The 21,780-nt window shown below is 43.3% G+C and overlaps 1 protein-coding gene across 2 annotated transcripts in view; it reads right to left on the bottom strand.

The window, feature by feature from the left end:
* The window catches only part of FA2H (fatty acid 2-hydroxylase), a 718,995-nt gene that overhangs the window by 320,784 nt on the left and 376,431 nt on the right, over positions 1–21,780 (bottom strand). For both annotated transcript variants that reach the window (XR_013603655.1, XM_078669850.1), the window contains exon 3: positions 372–514. Coding sequence is in view for 1 of the 2 variants with exons in the window: in XM_078669850.1 (XP_078525976.1) it covers positions 372–514 (143 nt within the window). In the remaining variant the exon portion in view is untranslated. The remainder of the gene's footprint in view (positions 1–371; positions 515–21,780) is intronic.

The raw sequence follows: 21,780 nt of genomic DNA, 5'->3' as shown, positions 1-21,780 counted from the left end.
AGTGTCCTGCCTGAAGTTGCCACTTCTTCAATGTCTATCTGGAAAATACAACTCCCCCTCGATTGTGTTCAAATTCTCCCTCTCTCTAATTTCAAAATGATGGCATGTAGAGCAGAGTGCACATAGGATAGCCCGCACATTAACCAACGGCCGCAGAGCTGAATGTTTATTAGTCCAATAAAACCCTCTGCAGCGGAAACGCTATCAGGTAAGATAAGGCTGCCAGAAAGTAAGCGCCCGAGTGACCTTTAGCCCCTCTGCACGTACTGGGACCACGTACTGCGTCAGACATTCGAGAGAATTGTCGGTCACAAGGGCGCGAGGAACGAGGGCGTGCCCTGCTCTCTGGACGCAATGTGCGCACGTCTTACCAGGCCGTCTTGGAGCACCACTCGATGAAGTCTGAATAGAAGAGGCGGATGGGCCTGTCCACCGGCTGGTGAACCCACACGTCATACTTATCCCGCAGGTGGCCCACTTGCCAGAGGAGGGGCTTACTCCAGTCCACCAGATCCTGGAACAGAGAACAAAGGGAAACTGGATGAGTATAGGCAACATAACCTGCATGTAATACGGCGATGTAATCCCAGAGGCATGGGGTGTCAATCAATCAATGCGGTGTTTTCTAATATCAGGATTTATCATCTAAAGTGGCATGTGTAAAGCAGCTCATCTGTCAGCCCAGTGCACAACTATCTTCGTGGATTGCGTGTTAAACCCCAGTGGAATGCCTTGCCCCTAACTGGTCGAAAAGCCGATATCTTTTCCCAATTGCACACATAAGAGTTTCCATTCCATTTATTGATAAGAGTTTTACATTCTTGAATGGAAAGTGTCAAGTGAAAGTGTTTTTGTGCCTTTTGAGCGTGTACAATGCAGCTGAACTTAAAAATTTCCTTTTCCGACCCGAGGCATAATAACATATACTGCTCTGCGATAGGAGCATGTAATAGGTACAATGGAAATATTAATAAGAAGACACATAATATAAGGCAAAAAATACTCCCTGGTTTATATTATAAGGATATTGCAAGTCGCCAAGAAAGTCCATGAAGCTACAGAGGAACAAGACCAAAGGCCGAATTCCCCTCAAGGAACTCAGATGCAATGTCCTTAAAATGTACTGCAGAGGTGTTTTGGTCCAGATGTATAACCATTCCATTTTGTAAGTCGCAAACTGCTACGTTTTGCGAATCGCAATTTGCAACTCGGAAAAATAGAATGTACAACAGTGTCTCAGACACTGTTTGCGATTACTAATGGGGTAGCTAAATACCTACCTCATTAATATTAATGAGGTAGGTCACAATTTGTGACCCCTTAGGAATCTCGCATATCACATGGATGGTGGTCTGCTGGGGACAGTCTGTTTGCTGTTTTAAATAAAGCAGCTTTCTTTTTTCTTAAATGCAGCCCGTTTTCCTTAAAGGAAAACGGGATGCGTTTAATAGAAACAAATGAAACGTTTTCTTTTCATTTTTTACTGGCAGGCAGTGGTCCGTGGAACTACTGCCTGCCCCTTAAAAATATTTTTTTAAAACGAGAGGAAAAGCCCTACAAAACTATGGAATAGGGTCGTACACTGGCTAAATACGAATAGACCCTTGCCCCTGCACCTAGTAGGTAAAATATGATTTGCAGGAGGCCAATGGTGGGACACTTGGCTAAAAACATAAGGGGTGATTGTATTTTGATCAATTTCAATAACCCTAGAATTGTTGATTATATCTGCAACTGGAGATACCCTAGCACAGGCACGACTGTCCACTCCCTCCCACTAACCTACTTCTATCCCCCTGGCCATTTTGCTTCCCAGCCTGATGGATGGACTATGGTTCCTGGGAGTAGGAGGGGCCCAGCCCAAGGAGAATGGCCTATGCCCCCCTTAAATATTGATAGCTTCTTCCATCATAATCGTTATGACTGTCTGGAGGCAGTCGATTGACCCGATGATGTCGTAAGAGAAATAAGTATTTCCCCTTCCCCCCCGGGTGATCATTCTTTAGACCCACCTGTATTGCAACAGTTAGCGGGTATAAAGTCCACTGATATAGCCCCGGACTCTGGGAGTACTATAAACACCAATGCCAACCAGGCCATGGGTGAAACTGCAAGTGTCCTAGGGCCCGATTCACAGAACTAACTTAAGACAAAATCCTAAACTTACTACTTTTGGTATTCACAGAAGTTAGGATTTTGTCTTAAGTTTGTCTTAAGACAGACTTAAGACAGACTTAAGTTAGGATTTTCTCTTAAGTTTGTCTTAAGTCTGTCTTAAGTTTGTCTTAAGACAAACTTAAGACAAAATCCTACCTTCTGTGAATACCAAAAGTAGTAAGTTTAGGATTTTGTCTTAAGTTAGTTCTGTGAATCGGCCCCCTAGTCCATAGTAAGGATAACGTTAGCAATCTTAAAATTGTTTCATGGAATGTGGCAGGTCTGCGAAACAAGCTTTTGTTATCTGATTGGATTGGCTTTATTAATGGGTATGACATTTGCATGTTTCAGGAGACATGGAGTTTGGAACCGCTGCATATGCAGGGATTCTCTTGCTTTTGTGTACCCGCTACCTCGGTTGGACGTGGTCGCCCTTCTGGTGGGCTTATAGTGTCGGTAAGGGTTGACCTTAACCTGAAGATTACACACCACACCCCCTCCTGTCCGGACATTATGAGACTCTCTATTGAGGGTATAAATGGTGCCCCCGCTTGGGAATTCTTTTATGTATATTCAAGAGGTACCCAGGGGGGGGCCAAATCGTCCACCTTCGATATTTTAACTGACTTGCTGAGGCTGTGTGCTCCTGATTCCTTAGTTCTGGTCGCTGGGGACTTTAACTGCTCGTTCGAACCCTTGGCAGTAGAAGACATTCTTGGAGGGCACGAGGATGATGCACAATGGGGTGTCCCGTCTCTAACCCTCAAGCCCGTGAGGAGATGGTCTCCTGTAGTCATTCAATTAAATGGTTTAATGATCTAAACAGGTTTAAGAGCTGCCAATGGCCGTACTACCTCCGATGCTCAGGGAGCCAACACCTACAATAGAGTATCGTGTGAGAGTAGGATTGACTACATAATGATAGATAGGAGGACTTGGAAGTCAGTAGTGGATATGGTCATTATACCATCGGTGGAGAGTGACCATAACCCCCTGTCCCCCACATTGCTAGATCCATGGCATAGAAGGGAGCGTATATCATCAAATAGCGGGGGGCTAATAACCAAGCAAATTATACCATCCAATTGTAATAGATTTCTCAAGTGGCCTAAGTTCTGTATGGACGAGTCTAGACTGAGCAAGCTGGATGGAATTCTTGCCGAGCAGTCAGTAAGGCTATCTGTAGCTTGTGATGAGGCGGCTGGGTCAGCAGAGGTAGATATCTATACTGCCACCATGGATCAGATTGGCAAGTTGTTTACGGTTCCAGCCAAGAAGAGTCTGGCAACTACCAAACCACCTCAGGATTGGTTCGATAGTAACTGTAGAAGGAGGAAAAACAATTTAATTACTGCCATCAAATCTTCTAATCCAGTATCTGTCCGTTTGGCGAGACTGTCCTATAGAAAGGCAATTATAGCCGCTAAAAGGGCTTGGGAAGAGTCCCATTGGGAAAACCTCAGAGATGCAAGCCAAAATAAGAATGGTAATTTATTTTGGGCACTAGTCAGAAAATCGACTGGTTGCGATTCGAACCAAATTCCAAATCATATTGCAGACAGTGAATGGTTTGAACATTTTTCTAAACTCTATGGTGGGAATGAACTGCCCGGAGTCCCTGGGCATTTGAGCGGTGCTCTGGATGATGGTTCCCGGCGGTTCGTACCCACTAGAGTTAATAACAAAGAGGTTCTTGCTGCAATAGCCAAAATAGTATCTGCTAAAGCCCCAGGACAGGACGGTGTGCCAGGCGACCTTTTTAAAGCTAATCCTGACGGTTGGGCAACGTATTTTGCTACCCTAATAAACGCATTGCTAGCGGGCTCACCGGTTCCTAATTCTTGGAAGGCGGCTGAGGTGATTCCTATCTACAAGAAGGGTCCTAGGGAGGATCCTGCCAACTACTGCCAAATTAGTCTAATAGACGCTGGACAGAAATTGGTTGGCAGGGTTCTCCTGGAGAGGATCCTCTCGTGGGCAGAGGAGCATAAGATAATTTCCCCTTATCAGGCAGGCTTAGGGCATGCACAGGTACAACTGATCAAGCGTTTAGGTTGTTACTCCTTCACTGGAGGGTGGTTACCATTGGCAAAGGTGGTCTTTATTTGGCATTTATTGACCTAAAGACCGCCTTTGACCTGGTTCCCCGAGACCGCCTGTGGACTATATTGGAGGAGATGGGGATTCCCCTACCAATCTTAAACCTTTTGGCACGCATGCACGATGGTACCTATGCCCGTATCAGATGGGGATCCCAAGGGCAAAAAACCGATAGGATTCCTGTGAACCGAGGGGTACGCCAGGGCTGCTTGTTAGCCCCAACACTCTTTTCGTTGTTTGTGAATGGTGTGGTCTCTTTTCTGCTTGAAATAAACGCAGATGCTCCGGTTCTGGCGGGCGATAAAGTGCCCACCTTACTTTTTGCAGACGACACATTGCTGGTCTCAAAAACCCCCGTGGGTCTGCAAAAGTTGCTGAACCGCTTCTGTTTGTTTTGTAAACTTAGGGGCCTTGTTATCAACACCTCGAAAACTAAGCTCCTTTACTTCAATCCTAGTAAGTCCTCCAGGTCCAGCCTTTTCCTTGATGGAGAACCACTGGAGCGTGTAAAAGAATTTGACTACCTGGGAATTAGAATTTCACAAAACTTGAAGTGGCAGCCTCACATTGATAAAATGCTTTTAAATCATAAAAGGGTGGCTAGTGCATTGGGGCGAGAACATCGTATGTCTACCTTCAAGCCCGTTGCCCCTGCCCTGGATATTTATGCTGCAAAAGCTGTGGGCAGCGCCCTCTACGGTGCAGAGTTGTGGGGTTTCGATTGCATCAGCGGTCTTGTCACCTCTGAGAATAAGTTCCTTAGGGAGCTGATATCCCTCCCAATGGGCACCCCCATTGAACCATTATTGAGTGATCTGGGTCGCCGCTCCATCCGGGACCTAGCCAGGCTTCGGCCTCTTTTATACTGGGCTAGGATATGGCGGACCCCAGAGCTCTCAAAGTACCTAGATGGTTTGAAAGAGGTCATGAATCTTAATGGCTCCCATGAAATCAGCTGGATCCGTAATATTAAGAAGCTTCTAAACGACACTGGCTTGCCAATCGATTGGGAGCTTGGAGTTCCTTTATCTAAGCCTGAAATTAAGCGAGTTTACTGGAATTGGGTGGACGAGCAAGATCTAAGGGACCCAAACCAAAGAAGGCTGACCGAAGAGTTTAAACAGCACAAACCCAAGCCTCATTTGGAGCCTTACTTGGATTTTATCAAAAAACCAAGAGATAGATCCCTATTCATTCAGTTCAGGTTGGGAAACCTACCCTTACATGATTACACCTGTAAGTGGAAGCCCCCGTACCAAACCCCACCTGACTGCCCAATTTGTGAAGGTGTCACTGAAAGTATCGCTCACGTCTTTTATGCATGCCCAGCCTATGTAAAACCGAGACAGAAATGGCTAAAACCCGTGTGTTTATTGCTCGGAACCAGGAATCATTCCGCAGCACTTAGAATACTCAAGGCTGACACTAGTACAAGCTTAGTGTGTGGGGTTGCCAAAATTCTGAGCTGGGTTTGGATAATTAGAGCAAAGGCTATGAGATGACTCAGTTTTAGCTAATTTTTAACATCCACAAAGCTTCTAACGTTTAATATGCCTTTTAAATTATTTATTGTAATATGAATGTTTTTACTGTAACCAACTTTGTAAAATGTAAGATTTATGAATTGGGTTTTTTTAAAAATGTTGTATGTGCTTTTATGATATCTTGTATATCGAAATAAATCTTTGATGAAAAATATTTTCACATATATTCACAAAGGGGAAGGGGTCCCCTGGGGACACCTTCCCATTTGAGACTGGCTTGCCACCTACTTAAAGTAGGTGGTAACTGAGTTTGTTTTGCGACCGCATTTGCGGTCACAAAGCAATCGTACTTACCAGTGCGACTCGTTATTAGGAAGGGATGCCCTTAACACGCCCCTTCCTAATAGCGACTCGCAAACCCTATTTTGCAAATTGGTAATAGGTTACCGACTCTCATAATAGGGTTGGTACATGACCAAAGCCTTTTACTGGTCGCAAACGGCCCAATGAGCCCCTTAAGCAGTAGTAAAATGCTTCATATATCTGATCCTTTATTCCTTACAATACATGGCACGCTATCACCCTTCCCACAAATCACTTAAATCTGTACTGTCTTTTTCTTTAATATGAAAGAGGAAAAGTGGTTGCAGACGTGAAGCAGAAAAGTGGACTCAAATGGGGAACTAAGCACATTAAAAAGCAGTTAGTAATCTGTTGCAAAAAGATATTGGAATCAGTCCAATGTAGGGTAGATTTAAAAAGTGCAGAGGCTCAGAATCTGTAGAAAAGGCCAGAGAGATTCTATTTTTTCCTGTATTGACCTTTAACTTACAAAAAATAAAAAAGTTGCCATAAATATCTATTTTTACTCATCACTGCTTGTTTTAGAAAAATACACCGTAAGAATGAAGTGCCAGTTTTAGCGGCTGTGCCTTGTTTAAACTGCAGCTGCAATTATTGACAATGCTGTTACAGGAGATGTAGCTGCAAGTCTCACCTGTGCCTGTGGTACCCCTTGAAATGAAAACCATGAAAGCAAAGTCAGATGCCTAAAAACCAAATGGAGAATAGGCATTAGCAAAGTCAATAAATCTGGCTTTAATGTGCTAGTGCATGCACATTTCAATGAGCCTGTCTATGTTTGCTTGTGCTAGTACATTAAAGCCAGACATATTAGCTTTGCCAGTGCTTGATGTACCAATGCAAGCAATTACCAATATCCTGCTTGAGTCAGGTGAAAGTGCATGAAGGGTCTCACAAAACTGCAGTACAACAAGCCATTACTAAATGTCAATCTTAACTCATGCATACATTCTTGAGGAGTCTTTCACAAAGGTGCAGCAGAGAAAGCCGATACTAGAGGCAGTGGCAGCTGCTACCAAGTGGAGTGGGTGGGGTGGGGAGAGAGGAAGAAAAATTAATGTAAAAGTTACTTACCTTAATGCCGGCTGCTGCCTCGCCTAGCCTCCGTCCTCTTCCGTTCCGGCTTAACGCAGGAAGCACACACAGCCAAGCCAATCACAATGCTGCTGTCACCATGCTCAGACAGGGAGTAGGAGCCTGTGCATGTTCTCCACCCAGGATGTACAATAGAGCCGGTGGAGAGCATGCAAAGTGCAAATGACTGTTTGGCCGGCCCAAGAAGTCCGGCAAAAATGTTATGCACACTTAAGTGCCCCAAACCACTCCTTCTCTCCTGGCTGTGATGACAGCCAACCCCCACCCCCGCTTCGTAAACCCGCCTGACAACAGAAAACTAAAATGATAATAACTGTTATCATTTTATTTTTCCTTTTTCCACTGCTTAAAGAGCAGTGGGGCGGCGCTCCTCTGCCTTTGCCTATGAGCGGCTCCTGACTAGATGTCCGTCTTAAATCACAAACAAGTGCTTGCTTTAGTTTGAAATGCTGTTTGTGGATGCTGTAAATAGAAGTCCTGAGTCATCCACCACTGCCCCCTTGATCTCGATATCAGGTAACTAGGAAATTATGAACAGAGCAGACACATTTGAATGTCTTTTTTTTCTTTGACCATGGCACATTATGAAATGGGTGCAGCCTCAACATATAAATTTGCATATACACTTTGCTAGACTGAATATTTGCAATTATTTTTCATGAGATAAATAAGCCAGTGCTGGGTTACAATGGTGATAATCATTATCACAGCTCCTAATGTAGTTCTTGTATGTCTGGAAGAAGCAGCTGAAGATACACTAATATTTATCAGTATTACTAGTCACTTGTACTAAGGAACATTTTTTTATTCTGTACATCAACCAGCCCTTTAGCTGTTCGTCTAGAGGGTGTTTTTGGAAGGAAGTATGAGTGAAATGGGCTGGAAAGCTAATCAGTGGGAAAATGCATGAATAAATTCAGCCACCTACTGGCAACTATGAGCTGGAGGTTGTGACTTTTGTCTTCGACATGGTCTTACTTTAGCCAAAATGATACCAATGAAGTATTGGGAAGTTATTTCAAATTTTCATAAGGCTCTTCTCAGAGCCAAACGTTATTTTTATTTTAATGTTAAAAACATTTGAGAGCCATCTACTTTTACGTGACAATCATTAGTGGTCATGAATGCCCCACCTTCCCCTGAGCATCTTTATATTTAGATCATTTATACAATTCTATGTGTTCTCTTTCAATTACTTCAGAGCACTAAATAGGCCAAAGTCTGTTTTGAAAGGGGAGCATTTTAGATTCAAGTCAGTAAATTATGAATCCTATGGTAGTGCACCTAGGGCTGCATTACACCTGGGGTGCACTTTCCTTCATTGTGCCGGGCGCACCTTTAAAAGGGTGCACCCGGCGCAATGAAGGAAAGTACACTGCATTATGGGGAATGCGCTGCTCCCAGGGCAGCCAGAAAGTCATACTGCCCTTGGGGCAGCAAATTCCTGTGAAAAACTGAGCTGCTGCAGAGAGAGAGACACAGTGGCACAAAGGTCAGCGCTCCAGCTAACCACCAGATGCATCACCCAGGTCAGGAAGTTCCCACAGGACAAATGACAAAAATGGGTGGACCAGAGGGGGACACTGGGAATGGGCTGGAGAGACTGGAAGGGAGGTAGGAGGAGAGGGTCACAGGCACATGCGCTGTTGTGCTCTGATCAAATAGAAAATAAGGAAAGTTGCACTCTTACCTGGCTGCTCTGCAGCCTTTATCTCAGTCTGCCCGGACATATCACAGAATTATTCCCAAAGTGGAAGACATGGATTACAGTGTAATGCCACACTTTAAGGACAGTGTAAATTTAAGGATTTTGGGAGGACCTGGCAAGATTTATTTTTGGGACCCCTGCTGATCAATTTTGAATTTATTACACTGTTTCTACTAAATGAAGTTCCATAATGACAAACAATACTGAATTATTGTTAAGGGAGAAACAGAAAAGAAGTGGAATAGAGAGAAAGTTTACTTTACTAGGGACACAGGAGAAGATGGGGGCATTGGGCAACTGCCCACTTTGCCATGCCTTAAAACATCTCTGTTTAGGAGATCAAGAGAAATGTGTGTCTTGTTGCTCTAAATATTTTGTACATAATGTGATTCTTAGAACAACTTTATGAAACACAGTGCGTTGCTTACAAATAACTCACTACAGTGCCACTCCCCTCCACACTTCAATGCAGGGTGTCGAACACGACACCGCAACTAGTTCACGGTAGAACTAAAAACCCAGAATCACAACTGCAGACAGACGAAAAGAAGATGGCTTGCCAGTAAGACCGTGGAGGACTGAATAAGTTTCAAAGCTGCCATCAACCGCTACCACCACCTCCTAATAAAGCACCAAGAATACCACCTTAGCCACCTGCATCAATGACAGCTCCAACAACTGCAAGGAACTTTTCTACATAGCCAAGGAATTCACCACCCCTTCAGCAACAGAAAACAACTTCACGCCCTCTCAAGATCTCTGCGACGCCCTTGCAAACTTTTTCCACAACAAAATGAACACCATCTACCAATACTTCGCACCCCTGCCGCAGACAGCATCAACTTCCTCACACTGCCTGACACCCACCCACACCAGCTTACCTCATGGAACCCCCTCACCAAGAAGGAAACCGCAACCATCATGAGATTCATCCACTCTGGAGCCCCTGCAGACTCCTACCCCCATCACGCTTTTAACCTCGGCAATCAACTCATCAGCAAAGAATACACCAAGGACCTCAACTGCTCGATCACCACAGCCCACTTCACCTAGAAATAGAAACACGTTGATGTGAAGCCTTTGCTGAAGAAGCACTCCATGGACCCAAGAGAAGTGAAGAACTACTGTCCCATCTCTTTGCTCCCCTTCCCAGCCAAGGTCATCGAGAAGGCAATCAACATCCAGATCACCAGACATTTGGAGAACCATGACCTCCTGGACCCCTCTCAATGTGGTTTCAGAATAAATCACAGCACAGAGACAACTCTAGTCACAGCCACAGATGATCAGGGAGAAACCGTGTCCCTCATCCTCCTCAACCTCTCAATAGCTTGCAACACCGTATCCCACCACACACTGATCAATAGGCTCCACCAGATTGGAATCCAAGGCGCAGCCCTTAAGCGGTTTGCAATATACCTCACAGAAAGAACGCAGAAAATCATACTCCCTCCCTACTCCTCGCTTCCTAAGAACATCACCTGCGGTGTACTTCAAGGCTTATCCCTTAGCCCAACCCTCTTCGACACATAAATGACCCCCGCAGCCAACATTGTCTAAAGCCACAGAAGTACTCATCTTTGGGAAAGGCAAGGACACTCACAAATGCGGGCCCCCGGAGCTGGGCCTAACGCCAATGCCCACCAAACATGCCCACAACCTCTGCATCATCTTCGACAGCCATCTATCTATGAAGAAGCAAATCTGCACCGTCTCCACCGCATGCTTCCTCATGCTCAGGAAGTTTTCAGATGGCTCCTGCCCAACACCAGGCAAACTGTCACGCAGACTCTCATCACCAGCAGACTCAACTACGGCAACTCCCTCTACATAGGAATAACAGCCCAACTCATGAAGAAACACCAGACGATTCAGCACACAGTGGCCAGGCTCATCCTTGACCTCCCCATACGGACGCACATAACCCCTCACCTCAGGATACTCCACTGGCTACCAGTCATGAAGACATGCCAGTACAAGCTACTCAGCCACACATAAAAGTCACTACACAATGAAGGACCTGCATACCTCAACCAGTTCTTGATCTTTTACCAGCCCACCAGGAAACTCCAATTTGGATCCCTCTCCCTAGCTGTCACCCGTCATATCTGCCGGGCAAACAGCGGAGGCTGCTCCTTCTATTTTGTGGCTAAGACCTGGAATGACCTCCCCCTGCACCTCAGAGTCTCACCATCGCTCCAGCAAAATAGGAAGGAGTCCAAGACATGGATGTTCAACCAATAGGAGAAGAGGCAGCATGATCGACAGCGCCTCGAGACCCTCAAGGGTGAAGCAGCTGCGCTCTACAAATCCTGATTGATTGATTGAGTTTAATGATATTGCAGCTTGGAAGGCACCCTTAATTGAAATGTTTTCGCAAGGTATTGTCTTCCTCACATACTGGGGAGGTTATGGAAATGAAACAAGGCACCACAGGCATGTGACATTTTGCCATGTTGACATCAAGTGTGAAAGGATTCTTGAGCCTCACAGATGGCTTCACTAACCCTGTTTAAGGCATGCACTGCTGGTTGGCTGGGCACAACACTTATTTGCTCCACAAATGGGGCCACCTGCCTCTTTGAATAGCAGGCTGGGTCCTGGTTTTATAAACCATAGTAGAGTTGCTGCTGTCATTACCTCATGCTCTATGTGGATGCTGCAACCGTTATTTTGCCTGCCCAGAATCAGTAACTACTCTGTTGACAACCCTCAGGCTACCTATTTGCCAAGACTGCCCGTTGATTTTAAGGACTGGAGTTTTACAAACTAATTTTATATTTGTAGATTGTGCTTTGTCTACAGTCAACCCAATAGCACCTGAATACATGTATAGGTTGATATATAGCTGAAAGGCAGTTGTTACTTTGAGTTCTTCTGTCTTCCCCGAACATTATGTTTAATATTTACTAAATGTGTGTACTTGTTTTTCTGGACTTGTCCTTGGCAGGTCAAGGGTAATTAACCAAAGAACTAAGAATGCTCAGTGGCACAAGCAACTGAGGGGGTGCAAGAAGACCGCGCCAAGACTCCAGAAGAAATATCCTGAAATCTGCCTTCGATGATACAACAGGTATCCTCCGAAGCAGCATCCAACTTCCAGATCTGTCCAAAAACACTGTGGGATCGGGAGGAGAAGCAATGGCTGTTGACGACACTATCGGATGAGCGGTTTCCATTGGTCGAAGACACTCAAACACCTACTAATTTTTGTTACATTATTGTGTGTTTTTTATATTATAATGTGTGTTCCTAGTGAGTTTGTTGGAAGACCTCTAATGACTCTACCATGGGAGAGTCACTCTATCACTGATATTCTGATGGTTGCTACTGCAGCCATGGGGAACTCGGCTGAGTTTCCAGAACGACTCTTTACGGGAAGTTCTTAGTCTTTATCTATGCTCTGAAATCTTGCTCTTTTCTAGAAGGAATTCTTTATGGGTCCTACTTTAGAGTAGATTAGACTGTTTAGCTAGTTAGTGACAATTTCCTTTATGGAAAGCTCAGTATTGATTTATGCTGTCATTAATCAACCTTGTGCTCGATATTTCTGTAAATTGGACTAATCTGAATAAAGATGAACAGACGTACTAAATCCTAAAGATAAATTAAGGATTTGGAAACTTCTTCAACCTCTCCACATTGACTGAATATTAAGAATGAGGCAGTTGATTATATATGCATGACCTGTGTTTTGTTCCAGCTCCATTCACAATACAGTTGCAAAGGTCCATCTGATGTGTCATGCGTCATCTGGATTTCCAAGGGTCAATCTGTAAGTTGTGAAGTTTAGTTAAAGGGAACACTTGAGCTAATCCTTTAAGCACCAACACACTCCGCTTACCTCAGGGGATTTTTCACAGATCTTGAAATCACAAACATTTGATCTATTTCTATTTATATGATCTGTAGAGCGCATGGATACCCAAGCAGGGTTTGACAGTGCTACGGAAGAAACAGAATTCAGCCTTTGGGAGCCCGACACATCCTGTTAGTACAGCCAGTTCTTGAGTTGTTTCCCGAAAATTGCTTCAGTGAGGCTAAGACGCTTACTTGGAGTGGGTGGGTTCAGGTGGGGCCCAGTGGCACTTTTAAATAACTTGTGCAGTAAAGGTTCTCTGTTTTTTACTGAGTACAGACTTCATTCCTATGCTCTGTGGCTTCAGGGGTACCCATAGTGCATCACCCCCTTTTAGAAGGTAGCTTCTGCCCTTTCTCCCTGTGTATCTCCCTGTGTATAATTTTGAAAAAACTTATAGCAAACAATAAATTAATAAATGCCAAACCTCTCAACCACACACTAGTGAATACAGCTACAAACACTCATACGACCTTATATATATACGGTAACAAAATATATAATGATATACAGAAAACTTTTTATTATAGATAAATAGTTGCTTAGTTTCTTTCGTTTGTCCTATATATACAGTTTACATACAGATAATTATTTCAGGGCAAAATTCAATTATACACAGTTAATAAGAATACAAAAATTATATAACATGAAACATAGACATATATTACGGAAAGTCAACAATGGATCGGTCAGTATTCTATTGTAGTAAGCAAAAGCGGTGAATTTTGACTACGCGCGTTTCGGCATTCTGCCTTCATCAGGTGACCGTCATTCGCATATATAGACTCAACAGGACAACAAACTAAAAAATACAAAATATACATATATACATATTAGAGATTTTAAGGTCGTAACATAATATTATTACAATCCAATAAAAGAAAGCATTAGAGAGAATAGGTCATTATTTACAAAAAAATATATATATACATGTTCTATAATACATTATTTACATAAAGCAGCTCATATGGTGAGAAAGTCCCCCTCATATCTACCTAAGTGAGAAAGTTTTTCTATCTACATATATATATTTTAGTTGTTCTAATGTGTTTACACATTACATCTCAGTTCATGGAGGCCATCTTAGCATAATATGTGGCTCATTTCCAGATAGCCGACACTTCACATCAGACCATTATCACATATAGTTCAAATGTATCACTCTATACAAGGGCCTGAGATTGAATTATAATAAGGTGGTAATTAGGAGACTGTTAGCTACTCTGGCTGTTTACATTTAAAGATAAGGCCCAGTATCAAGAGCATTTTCATAGATGGATATATGGCACACTCCAATTGCACCTACTTTTTGTTATATCGAGTCTGATGATAGCGATGGAATATTTTATGGAGACCACATCTATTTTCTTTCTAGTTGATTTAGATCAGATGTAGCAACAATTTCTGAATAGAAAGAGAGTACATAAATGTTAATGTATCCTATATAAGGGATCACTGTAACTCCATATACACATTTAAGTTCCTGCAAAGTATTTCATCATTATCTTCAATGTATAATATATACAGGGTGTTGACTATGAAGGGGTCTACCTATCTAGTAACTATTGCTGGGGAGAATTAAATTTATTTATGTTAAGGTTCTTATTTACCGTTTTCGTTGGTGTTCTTATGAAAAACATAAGACATGGAAATCCAGTCTTCAGTCGAGATAGTAAGTAGAGTTGTAATCAGGGACTGTGCCCAAAAATCGATGCTACAATTAGTTCTACATCAAAGGAAATATACATAAATAAATTGTGTATACAGCTCCAGTCTAAGTCAGGAATTTTATACTCATACAGATTGGGATATTTTAAAGTCCGGATATAATAGTTTACCTTTTAGTTGAACAATAGGGGGACAAAAACACCCTAGGGGATTCACGGAGGCCGGCAAATATACTTGATATATATCGAGATGATCCTCTTTTCTGTCGAGATAAAAAGAGCAAATATGTGTATCTAGAGAAGGTTGATTTATAACTACTAGATACAGAGTGGCTCAAAACGGGGACAGATAGATAATGTATTACCTTAACAGGATAGACGGATCCTTATTGCGTATTTACTTCTCAAATAGCGATGTGCACCATGTAGAAAAATGATGAAACATTCTGCAGGGGCAAGATGTAAACCAACAGTCAGGGACATGCTAATGTCGGCCATGGAGTTCTAATGGCAAAACTATTTAACTATCGTAGTCTTGTCAGAAACGTGCTTACCGTTGTACAGATAGTTGTGCTCCGAAGCCAAACCTCCCGGCGGTGTGCTGATTGCTCCAGAATGATATTCACTAAAAGCCGATATTATATACCTAGAGCGAGCCCGCCGAAAAGATGTAGAATTGATTTCACCTGACACATTCCTGGCGCACTTTCAATGACGTCATACGTCTGAGACTATGTTCCGTAAAGATAGACAGCGGACTAGTCCGGACTAACCCTGGAACGGAGCAAATTCGGAATGGATATAGAGAACAGACTGCTCGTAAAGCGTTTACGCAGTACTATTAGTATAGCCCGTTCTATTAGAATATAGCTATGTATATAGCGGGACGTCCTCTACAAATGTTAGATAGTAACATATTGTGATGTTCAAAAAACGAAATGGTCTAAACAACGAAATTAATTATGATGATCATGTGTCATTCATTATAGACCGATGGTATAGAGATATCCTAGGTCTGCAATATGTGGCTATATATGGTATAAATGATAATGACTATATTGATATTCATGGTCATATATAGATGGGTAAATTAGATAGATAATAATGGAAGATGTAGAAGGAAAAAATTGTGTGTCTATTACATAGTATAGTATATATTAGGTTACAGGATATAAGATGTACTAATTATCCTAGACATAGATTTAGTAATAAATTATCCATAGATGAATACTACTCATAATTTACAAATTAAGTAAATATGAGGTATTAGGATACTTAATGTACTAATAGTCCCAGATATGAATTTAGTGACACATCACCCATTAATGAATATTTCTCATAATTTATATGATAGCTTGCTCCCATGGGATGTCCTGATTAAGGCCTTTAGCAAAAGTATTCAGAGAAAAAATCCAGAAAACTTCACGTTTTTTGCGAATTTTGTCTGGGCAAAGGCCATCACGTGCCTCAATGTGTTCCAAGATTATCCAACGGATATCTTCTGGTTTATGATTTTGCTCAACAAAATGGCCCACCATAGGTGCATTCAACTTGTGAGTCCTTATTGCAGATTTGTGTTCTGTGAGCCTGGTATATAGAGACCTAGAGGACTCACCAACGTAGCCCAAATTGCAGGGGCATAGGAATAAATAGACGATATTTTTCGTTTTACAGTTAACCATACCTGCAATTTGAATTTTGACTCCATTGTGTACAATTTCCTTGGTTTCGATCGCCTGAGGACATACTTTGCATGTTCCACATTTGTAATTGCCAGTGACTGGATCTAGGTTGGTTAGACTTCTTTGAGTGTGTTTCACGGATGTGGACATGCGTGATCTAACCACCATATCTTTGAGATTTTTGTTTTTACGGTATGCAAAGAGTGGTTTAGGCAATTTTTCTTGGGTTGTCTTATTCGCATTCAAAATGTGCCAATTGGAGTAGATTATTTGGCGTACTTGGTTGTTAAGAATGGAATGTCTTGAAACGAATACCAAGTTAGTCATTTGTTTAGGTTTAGTACCTTGTAGTAAGTGTTGGCGGTCATAGAATCGTGCCCTTTTAAAGGATTCTCGTACCAGTCGATGGGGGTAGCAACGCTCCTCAAATTTTTTCCTCATCGTTATTGCTCGTTCATCATAGTCCTTCAACTTCGTACAGTTCCTTCTCAGCCTTAAAAATTGGCTAAAAGGGATACTGTTTTTCTGGTTGGATGGATGGAAGCTATCGTAGTGAAGGATAGTGTTACGAGCTGAGGGTTTTACAAAAAGGTCCATGAATAACTGACCTTGATCATGTTTTATAGTAATGTCAAGGAATTCTATTTCAGTGTTGTTAATGTGTGCGGTGAACCTCAAATTTGGGTCACAGGCATTAAGCCAAAGAACAAATTCAGCCAAGATGTCTTCTGTGTCATCCCATATAAAGATGACGTCGTCAATATAACGCGACCAGTAAAAAACAGATTCAAAAAATGGGGCCATTTCGTTGAAAATATTCATTTTTTCGAAAAAGGCAACATAGATATTGGCGATGGTAGGGGCGCAGGCCGCGCCCATACTCACCCCCTTGATCTGTCTATAGAGGGTACCTCTGAATTCAAATACATTGTCTTCTAGGACAATTTTGAGACAATCCAAAATAAATTTGGTGTTGCAATCAATGTTGTACATTTCGATAAACCATTCCGTAGCATCAATTGCACCTAGACAGGGGATGTTGGAGTAAAGACTCTCAACATCGAGGGTCACCATCCATTCTCCCTGTGTATGTCAGACTAACATGGATGGTCGCATGAATGATAGTGAAGGGACAGGCCTTTTTACTGTACCCTTCCGTGGGGAACCCTAATGACCTCCAGCATGAAAAACATCTGCCCAGCCTTCCATTACTTGTATTTGTCATCTCCATGTATCGTGAAACATGTCTGGAGGTGAATGTGCATGCCTTTGTGCTTGTGGATGAGTATGAGAGCAGTATGTTTGGTTGACCAAGTGCATGGGGCCCTTTAGACTCTGTGTTTGTGTGGGTGAAACTAAAAATGGTGGCTGACATTGTAGAAGCTGACCAGGCCCCATCTTGGTCCTGGGAGCAAGCACAATTGCATTTCAGAACCCCTTCCACATATCCCTAGAACAGTTAGTGGTTTTTGTAGGTGTGATGTCAGGCTATCAGTCTTTTTCAGTGGCAGTTCCTCTGCCAGAGAGTTCCCAGCTTTTCCTCACTGTCTTGATCTGCTTTTCTAAGAGATGTTGTTTTGGACGAATATAAAAAACAACAAAATGAGTATGACCATTGGACCAATTCAATGGTCTCAAATGGGAAGAAGGGAGATGGAGACATGACAAAAGAAAGAATTCATCTTTTGTTTGAAGACCCCTCACTCACCAACCTGGTTGGTGACATGCTTCATCATCTGGGTCCCACCCGGATAGCCGAATGCCATCCGGGTGTGCTGCGACACCTGATTACAGTGGAGCGGGTATTTCTGTGAATATGGTGCAAAAAAAGGTGATGTTAAAAACTGTCTCAGTATTGCTTCTTGTAAAAAAAATGTATTCTGAAGTTACTGGACAGTGTTAAAAGATAGTGAAGAGACACTAGTGTTGGTGTTTAAGACCAACTGTATCTATGTGATTGTGAGGTCTACATGTTTCAACCTATGATGGGATCTGCCAGGTTTTCGTCAGGACCAAAGAACAACACCGGGGGACCTGGGCGGTATACACACACTAACGTGTATCCTACCCTCGGTCCCAGTTACCAAACTGGAAACTTGCAGTCGGTGTCCTCACAGCCTAATCAGGCGAGGAAAAAGAAGGAGAAACTCAGGAAGAGAGTTTCAGGTACTTCACGGGGGTGGGAGGATAGCCTGTTCTACTAAGAACATATTTGGTATGCAGAAATCAGAGGTCGTTGTGCCTACGTGCCATCCAGAACTCCCCACGAATAAACATGTTACCTGGACTGGTTAGAACTCAAAAGAAGCTCCTGTTGTCCATTTCCCCTACATGTGACGAGCATGCAGAAACCATACCACTCTGCATTGGGAATCCTACACCCTCTCACCAGAATCCAAAGGCAGCAGGAAAGCAGATTGGTAAGCTCTGACCATAAGAACTGACCATTTGTATCAGTTCAGTATTCCATGATTTTTCAAAGTCTTTTTTCGCCACGGCACGGCTAGCTCTCGCACAGGCTAATGCTGGTTTATGCTATGTTGGATGCATGGGCGTCTGCAAAAATTTTTCCAGGGGGATCTAACCTGGCAAATGAAGGGGTGTGGCAAATGTTAATCAATAGGAGCGGGGCTAAAATAGCAGACAATCAGGATCAGGTAATGCTCAGGCCAAGCTGAGAAAAAAAAATGGTGAATTCTGCATTTGAAACTGGACAACAATTAGAGCACATATGAACCCTAAAATTACCCCCCTGGCCCCTTAAAACTCATACATTTGCTGATCCCTAAAATTAGCCCCCTGGCACCCCAAAACCCATAACCCTTACCTGCCCTGACCCCTAGAATTGTCCCCCTGGCACCCCAAAACCTATACCCACCCTGAACCCTAAAATTACCTCCCTGGCCCCTTAAACCCATACCTGTCTTGGACCCTAAAATTACCCCCTGGAACCCCAAAATCCATACCCACCCTGAACCATAAAATTATCCCCCTGGCACCCCAAAACCCATACCCACACTGAACCCTAAAATTACCCTCTGGCAGCTGGTACCCCAAAATCCATACCCACCCTGAACCCTAAAATTATCCCCCTGGCACCCCAAAACCCATACCCACACTGAACCCTAAAATTACCCCCTGGCACACCAACACCCATACCCACCTGGAACCCTAAATTTACCCCCTGGCAGCTGGTATCCTAAAACCCACACCCAACCTGAACCCTAAAGTTACCCCCCTAGCACCCGAAAAGCTGAACACTACAAGCTTACACTACAATTGCATATTCGGAGGGGACTGTCCTCCTTGACATTTCCATGCATGTAAGTCTAGAACACCGTTCACTTAGAGTAACCTAGATATGCAGCCAGTAGGTAATGCTGATGCTGTAGAATGCATTAAAGTTACTGGAACTTACTTAAAAACTGTTGTCTGCTCTTCTGATACTATTCAGTGGAGTCAGGCTGATCAGCAGCACTGTCGTCCTGGCATCCAGCGCCTCCTGAAGGTCTCACTGTATAGATTAGTCTTCAAACTTTTTTAGGCCAAGCCCCCGACAATGTTTTTTAGGAGTGGAGGACCCCCCAATCACTTAAATTTTTGGAAGTTGGGATTTAGGATCCTTGGCTACCATTTTTTCCCCGAGGTGTTATCTGACAACTCATTTTCACAATTTTGTAACAACATTATCAGTGTTTTGTAAATTTAAGATTTGTAAGTTGTAAATCTGGCCATAAATCACAGAACTCATGCAACACCATTTGACGGGAAACCTTCTTTTGGGTGAAAACTGCCACAAGGTCAGTGCATGCAACCCCAACTTTCAGGACCCCATCTAGTACTGTGCAGCCTGATCCAGCAAATAATCAGAATGTTGGCAGACTTGGCAACCAGATCATTCTCTGGGCAAGGTCTTTGCTCTGAAGATACAACTCAATCTATGGAAATTCCCACTCCCATATATGTTTATTTTGTATTATCCCACTAAAGCTGTATGGATGCCTTGGGCCGTGGTGCAAGCGATGAAAATGGCCTTCTGGACTAAAGCTGAGATTATCAGGGTTTAATGGGCCGGATGTAGCCGCGGTCCGTGCAGGTAAAAGCGGTGGGGCGGGGTGGTGAGGGGGGTATTTCGACAGACAATGACAAAAGAAAATGAAATACATAAATAATTTTCACTCGTCATTGTCCATCGAAATCCCCCACCACCCCCACCGCTCTTACCTGCACAGGCTGCAACTGCCGGATATAAATTAAGGCTGTTGCAGGCAGTTACTTGACAGCACTCTCACAAATGAACAGGAGGAAGGGAAAAACTGCAAAAAATGGCCTAAAGTTGCCTTGTTATTATGGGAAATACTTTGACAAAAGATAACATGTAATTTTGCCTAAGACTCTGAAATTGCCAGCAGCACAGCAGATCTGCAGAATCCAAACTGCTGTTGGCTAAAATGCCAGGACTCACAGAGATAAGACTCTCAAGTGAAGCCTCTTGATAGCAAAGTGCAAGGACACTAGGTCATCAACATTTGCACAGCACAATTATGCTATATGTAAGACCCCATAGTGCTTTTTTCAGCTTGTTTTCAGTGAATGGTTCCTTTTTGTCTTATCATCAGGGTGTTGCTCTGCCTTTTAGAAACATTCTCATGAAAGACAGCATCACCTGGACCATGAGTGGCAGAAGTGACTCAGAAGCACCTGTTTGTAAGTTAATAAAATGTGCTTGAGGAAAGAGAATGAATGCAGGCACCTTCAGTATCTGCCACCATATAGGGTTGTTTGCATGATTTAACATATATAAATAGATTTTGACTAGCTGATGCTACAAAAATCTGTTTAGCAAGCCCAACTACTGCTGCCTCTGCGACTAGCGTGACTAGTGCCATACAGTCTCTAGTTCTACAGTGGACTTTGTGGCGCATGGCCAAAGTGAATGTCAACTTACAATAACTGCAGGACTAGAATCATCTGTAGTAACAGAGAACAGATCTAATTTTTCAACTGACAAGGGAGAGACAAAAACCAAAACTTATTGGAGGTTTAAGAGTTGAGGGGAGATCCCTCTCTGAGTTCTAAGGAGGGGGAGAAGTGTTGGGAGACTCAGTCAGTGTCAGACTGAAGTAGAAAAGGCCCGTATACCAAAATAAGAGGCCCAACTTATGAACTGGGTTCATGAAGCAGAGATGAAAAGGAATGGGCAAGACTCGGAGAAAGAGAGAGAAGTGTAAGGTGGTGAACAGAAGAGGCGTGAGCTGGAATCAAGAGTAAGCAGCCTTGGTATTTGGCCACCCTGGTGTTCAGCAGTGCAAAAAACACTGGGCCCCTAAACTTATTTATTTACTTTTTTACAAATTAAGGGGTCGATTAGGATCGCGGATTTTCCGCATCCTCCGGGCCGGCGGAAGCCACCGCCGGCCCGGAGGATGCGGAAAATCCGCTGCGGACCCACCAAAGACCCACCGCCACATTAGGATGGCTGGTGGGTCTTGGTTTCAGTCCGCCGCTTTTCCGCCGCGGTCGGCTTACAACAGCGACGGAAAAGCCCCAATATGGTGGTGGTGTCTCTCAGACACCGCCAGACATATTAGGATGGCTTCCCAGACATGCTTTTCCGCGGTGGGTTCTCGTGGAAAAGCATACGGATCTTCACTTCGGTCGCCCG

Source organism: Lissotriton helveticus, chromosome 12 (genome assembly GCF_964261635.1).
Source record: "Lissotriton helveticus chromosome 12, aLisHel1.1, whole genome shotgun sequence".
Lineage (NCBI taxonomy): Eukaryota > Metazoa > Chordata > Amphibia > Caudata > Salamandridae > Lissotriton > Lissotriton helveticus.
Note: the sequence above shows the minus strand (reverse complement) of the source record. Positions and strands in the feature narration are given on the sequence as shown.